This window comes from Haemaphysalis longicornis, unplaced genomic scaffold (assembly GCF_048455015.1).
Source record: "Haemaphysalis longicornis isolate Haplotype H1 unplaced genomic scaffold, Haemaphysalis longicornis Haplotype H1 scaffold_2, whole genome shotgun sequence".
Taxonomy (NCBI): domain Eukaryota; kingdom Metazoa; phylum Arthropoda; class Arachnida; order Ixodida; family Ixodidae; genus Haemaphysalis; species Haemaphysalis longicornis.
The window spans coordinates 280,299,818-280,306,223 of NW_027526295.1; the positions used below are offsets into that span (position 1 = coordinate 280,299,818).

Sequence of the window (6,406 nt, forward strand, 5' to 3'; positions counted from 1 at the left end):
TTAGAACCGCGGAGCGAAATGAATGTGCGACATAAAACCAGATTGACTGGGCCGCTGCAGCTCGATCAGCGGCAAGAAACAAACGGGCGTGCCTGTACACTTTGCAGTTTTGCATTCTCCTGGACCATTTACCTTGAAATCGGATTGAAAAGATAACAGTGTTATCCTCGAACGCAAACATGCGTCTGTCTATTCCTCGGCAGCTTTGTGTTGCGGCTGTATGGAATGGCTCAGAATCAGCGGCTTCGTGTTAGAATACCTATATTGTGTACAACTACACGTGGAGCTATACAAGTAACGAATAACTCAATATGTCTTATACCCATTAGCATATTGGTCTTCCCGGTTATCGCTGGGTATACTGTATTTGCCTAATTTACAAATGCATTTCACCATTTAACCTCGCCTAGTTCCTCTGGAAGTTTCGATGATTTGTTGACAAGTTTCTTCGTTCTATCGAGCTGACAGAATAAACTTTCGGAGTTGTAACCGCATTTCTTACGGTTCTTCGGTGGTGTTCCTCGCCATTGCACTGAACACCGCAGCATATGACGACGAACATAAGGCAATTATGCTTCGCATCATTTTTATCCCACCCAATAAAGATTCTGCGTGATTTTTAAAGCCTTTCTAAGTTCACGGACTCAATGAGGAAATCCGTCTGTTCGTCAGTAAATCCTGATGTGTTACACTTTTGCTGCTTACGAGAACCCTACACGGCTTTCCTATATACTTTGTAATTAGACTCATTACATTTCTCCCTAAGGTAACATCTGTTTCTCCCAGCAACATCTGTTAAGATAGTGACGCTTACTTTAATGGGCCCACTCCGGTGGTGCTGCGGCAAAGGCGTTGTGCTGCTGAGCCCAAGGACGCGGGTTTGGTCATTGCTGCGGTGGCCGCTTTTCAGACGGAGGCGAAATGCAAGAACGCCCATGTGTCGAGATTTCGGCACACGTTAAGCACCCTCAGGGGGTTGAAATTAATCCGGAGCCCTCCACTAGGGCGCCTCTCATGGCCCAGGCGTAGCTTCGGCGCGTTAAACCTCTAAATTGTGAATTTCTTTCCACTCCAATGGGGCTTGATGTAAATCGAATCGTAGGGATGCTTGGCGTGACAAACGTGCGCCGGGGACGCTGAGCAGTCACAGCGAGGCACGCACACACGAGCGCTAGGCATTTTCTTGGTTTTGTTAAGTGCACGCTAACTAGTGGCCGCGAGGCCCGCGCTCCCGTGCACGTACTCGGCAATTTATTGGTACTTTTAACTGCGGACACGAAAAATTACGATTTGCTAAACAGCTTCGCTGTTAAAAAACGATCAACTACCGAAGATGTACCAGCTACTTACCCGCCCAGCCCGTACGTCGTCCTAAGGACTCGAAAACACAACCGCAAAAGGTCATAAATGCGGGACATAATTTTTCCCGCTCTCTTTTTTTGTTGTTGTTCTCAAATCACAATCGCCTTGATGGAATCGCCCATTAGGCTGATCATGATATCCCTAGAGTTAGGCCTGCGTACGGGAAAGTCGCCTTTGAAAACGAAATACGTCCCCTGCAAAGATAGGGTGACTGTGCTGTGAGAGGGAAAGAGGTTCCCAGCCTGCACCACATATGTATCGCAGGGAGAGAAAGGGAGCGGGGGGGGGGGTAGAAATATATGTTGAGGTAGTGGTACAAAGGTGGTTGGGGCAGGAAAAGGAAGGGGTAATGGGGAAGAGAAGATAGATCAGCGACCACCGCCAGGGAACGGGAAAACTATCCCCGGGCTTTTTTTTTTTTTTTGAACACGAAAGGAAAATTTCTTTGCTTGAAACGAAAAATCAGAAAACTCTACAAGTATTAAAAGAAAATAACAAACACTAAACCTTAAGAACACTTCGTTCTAAAAATTGATCTTCACTGTCGACTTGGATCCTTGGTATACGCCTTGTCTTGTTTGTTGGAAATAGTTTTTTCTGCTATTTCTATTATCCCTATTTGAATCCGCTAAACAAACGGGAAGATGGCCGCTCATCGCGTCCCGAAAAAAATGAGGATTAAACCAGGCACCGCGGGGCTTGCCCCCTTCCCTTCGCAAAGGACGACACATTTGGATATGTACGTGAGAGGTCAGAAAATGAAAGCAATGTCTGAGATAAATCTGCCCTTTGGTGTTTCGCTTATTCGATGGCTGAAGACAGCAAAAAGAAGAGCAGGAATTAATAACTTAAAACTACGTGGTGGGTCTTTTCTTTCCTGTGTTCTCGTGCAAACACACTTTTCAAAGAAATATTCCTGCGAGTGATACACCGCAGTTACAGCTGTGATATGAGGCGCACCGCATATAGCCAGCGGGCAAAGTAATTTAGACCACATGGGGATCTTTAATCTGCGGCGAAATCTCGACACATGGACGTTTTCGTTTCTCGTCTACATCAGAAAAATGGCTCAATATTTACACTTCTAGGAATGTGACCTTTTTTAGGAAAATTATGAAATGCAACAACTGTGCAAATTTCTGGTGTGGGCGTTTATCGTTGCGCACTGCAGCAATCTCCCGGCCCGATCGCCCCAACACAGTCGCAGCGGGGAAAGGATGTAACCGATATTTAATGTCGCGTGAAGTTGCCTTGAGTGCTACATTTTGTTTTCTAAGCCTTGCACACTGCTCGCGTTACCAGCAGCAGCATAATACAGTCAATTCTGGATACAACGAATCATGCGGGACCGCCAAAAATCTTTCGTTATTTTCAAATGTCGTTGCAATGAAAAACTGGTGGTTATAAGCCAGTGCGCAAACTAGGAAATGAAAATGACGTACCCTATCAGTAGACGCCAGTGGAGACAGGAAAACGGTCATATAGAAATGTTGCACTCATTATAAAAAGCGGCTTTATTTGAAGAAATAAGTTATTTTCTTCTGGTGCGCGCAGCACGCATGACTGATTAGGAATGACTCTACATACTCTACCTTGCACAATACCTCATCGTGTAGGATATTTCACCGAGCAATGAAAATGCGGACTTTGTTCATGTGCGCTCAATGTTCGACACGATCTCATATTCTTCTGTGTTTGGTGAACCATAGCTGTTTTCCATCGCGTCGTCATCGTCACTAAAGGGGATGACTGCTCTCGCTACTCCTTTGCTTTGTCGCTATTGCTGCATTCATCTTTGGATCGTGCACGAACTTCGTAGCAAAAATATCCGCAACAAAGGAATATCTGCCCGCACATGTGATTAGCGTCAAGAACGACCGACCGGCCACAAAAACCCAAAACAACGAGAGAGAAAGAAGAGGCAAACCCTGCTAGGTCTGCTAGGCTACTGCACACTAAACCAGAGCTTTGTGGTGGCGCAAACTGTTTGCATTTGATATATTGATGATGATAGTTACAGCACTCTGGGATTACACCGAGAAACGGCGGTTTCTGTTTCACGCGAGAGTTGCGGCGTGGTTACTTTTAGACGAATTCGTAACACTGACGTTCCTCGAATATACTGGGGAAATTAAAGTACATGCGTTATTCTGAAATATGCGCTATATTGAAATTCGCAGTTCTGAAACATTTTTACATCGAAAATATAGACAATCTGGTGGGTATTCCAAAAAAATATTCGTAAATTTCAGAAACTCCTTAATGTGGGGTTCGTAGTAACGCTATATGACTGTATTGCAATGTGGGTGCGCATCCTTTTCCTCATATTGCGACCACGAAGAGAGCGTTGGTAGTGTTGTGGCTGGCTCATCTGAAGGTGAAACTGCGGGAGAGGTTACGAAGTTCATGGTGCGTCACTGAGTGGCGTTGACTGCGCGCTATCTAACGCGGATGGCCGAATTCAACCGTTTCGTCATGAACCAGTCACCGCTATTTCTTTTTAAGAGCAGAGCTGCTTAAGATGTTGGTTCAGCCGTGGGTCGTTACCAGAAAACTATCCTTATCACCGCAGTGGAGAGTGTGAAAATGCTAGGCCAAGTAGTGTGAGGGAAAGTGGCGAGGAAGCAAGGAGCCCACGAACAGGTTAAGAGTGCGCGCCTTAAGAAAAAAAAATGGGGAGAAAAAAATATGGTTATGGAGATCGCGGGAATCCAACCCGCGGGAATCGAATCATGGGAATCGAACCGGCAACCTAACCACTGGGCCACGCCAAAGAGCCGAGGTGTACGGGCTTATCAGCAGCGGGGAACGATAACATGTGCAGTCAACTGAGAGAGATAGAAAGGAAATTCTTTAATGAGACCGAAGAGGTCAGCCCTGCATAATGCTGGGCTTGCTACTTCAGATGGTTTTGAACATGTGATGAGGGTTAAATGTTAACATGAATAATACAAATAAGAAACGGGAACACGAAAGAAAATCCACAGGACGGACACACGCAAACACATAAAAAAACGACAGAGGCAGTCACAGGCTGGAGTGGAGTTTAGAGTATATCTAAGAAAACGCACAAGAGCTTTAAGACCCCGCACCGCACTGTCTTCGCTGTTCGAGGGGCCACTGGAAAGAAAAAAGGGTTGTACTGCCACGAAGTATGCAACACCTACAAGAAAAAAAAAGGCAAGCTGGGAATTTTCTTCAGTATTAGAGCCAAATGGGTTAATTTTGAAGCGGAAAAAATAGCAAAAAAATGCACAGCGCACGTGAGCGTGTGCCTCGTGAAGAGCGCCCGGAGGCGGCCAGCTCGCCCTTCAAGAACCCCCTTTTCCTACCGTTCATGGCGTGATCCGAGTGAGTGAGTGAAAGAACTTTATTGAGGGTCCGGCGATGACGCGAGCTCGTCGCGCACCCGGCTAGTCCCACGTCGGGATCGGCAGGTCTAGCCCACCGGTCCGGTCGCGGGCACGCTGGACTGCCAGGATTTGCTTGTCTAGAGCGGGGCTACGCAGAAGAGAGTCCCACTCCTCCTTGCTGAACTTGGGGTGTGCGGACCCGCACTCCCAGAGCATGTGAGCTAGAGTAGAGGTCTGTCCGCAGGACGGGCAGGCGTCGTCGCGATATACGTCGGGGTAAACTTCGTGTGGAACTGCCAAACACGGATATGTGCAGGTCTGTAATAGTCTAAGGGAAACGGCTTGCGCCCTATTCAACTTGGGGTGAGGGGGTGGAAAGACCCTTCTAGACATGTAGAAAAATTTCGTGACCTCGTTATAAGTAGCGGGAGCATCCCTGTGGCCGTAAGGGGGAGGCGAGTCAGCTCTCCTTACAGAGGAAGCGCGGTCAGTGAGGTCGCGCGCAGCCTCGTTAGCAGACTCATTGAGGTTCGGGGGAGCACCCGCGAGAGATCCTACATGAGCGGGGAACCAGTGAATTGAATGATGCGTGAGAGCATCTGTACGCCAAACGCTAAGAAGGCGAGCAGCTTGCTCAGCTATGCGGCCATTCTGAAAAGCCCTCACTGCCGTTTTGGAGTCACTGTAGATCTCTGACCCACGACCGTCTAGCAGGGCGAGGGCGATGGCGACTTGCTCAGCGACTTGGGGGTCTGATGTGCGAATGGAAGCGCAGTTAGAAATATTTCCGCTGGAGTCGACCACAGCAACGGCAAAGGTCTTCCCATTGCTGTACTCCGCAGCGTCAACGAAGCTTGCTATAATGTTTTTTTGCTTGATCTGTTTGAGGATCGCTGCTGCTCTTGCCTTGCGTCTGCCCTCGTTGTTGACAGGATGCACGTTTCGGGGCACGGGGGCCACTATGAACTTCTCTCGAATGCACCTAGGGATCGGGGTACTGCTCCTCGAGGATCCTGCTGAAGGGTAGCCTAGCTCTTCGAGGATGCGTTTGCCTGCTGCTGTGGTGTTCAGGCGAGCGAGTTGTGCGCGTTCTTGAGCTTCGGCAATCTCCTCGGCGGTGTTGTGTAACCCCAGCTTGAGGAGATCCTCTGTATAAGTCCTGATGGGCAATCCGAGAGCCCTTTTGACTACTTTACGGATGAGAGCGTTGAGCTTGTCTCGTTCCGCTCTGAGCCAGTTGTGCATGGAAATCGTGTACGTGAAGTGGCACAGTACGAAGGCATTGATCAGCCTGAGGAGATTGTCCTCCTTCATGCCCCGGTGTCGGTTTGCAATTCTTCGAACGAGCTGGAAAGCGTTTTCCGTCTTTGCAATGATTTTGCGGAGAGCCGTTCCATTCCCGCCATTGAATTCGACAAACATGCCCAGGACCCGAATGACGTCGACCCTGGGTATCAGCCCCCCGTCACTGGTGCGAAGAGTGATGTTGCTTTCGGAGACTGGCTTCCACTCTTTGGGTCTGCCTCCCTTCTCCTTTCTGTAAAGCAGAAGCTCCGACTTCGCGGGGGAGCAACGAAGTCCGGTGGGGCGGAGGTACTGCTCGGTCACATCGATCGCCTCCTGCATAGCTTCTTCAACTCTTCCCTCGCAGCCGCCGGAGCACCAGATGGTGATGTCGTCGGCGTAGATGG

General features: G+C 48.6%; 1 protein-coding gene across 1 annotated transcript; it reads right to left on the minus strand.

Annotated features, from left to right (window-relative positions):
• Nucleotides 1–4,736: 4,736 nt before the first annotated feature.
• Nucleotides 4,737–6,205, minus strand: LOC144167804 (uncharacterized). The gene has a single exon (XM_077696975.1). The coding sequence runs from the start codon at nt 6,135–6,137 to the stop codon at nt 4,776–4,778; it is 1,362 nt and encodes a 453-aa protein (XP_077553101.1). The 5' UTR covers nt 6,138–6,205; the 3' UTR covers nt 4,737–4,775.
• Between the last annotated feature and the right edge of the window lie 201 nt (nt 6,206–6,406).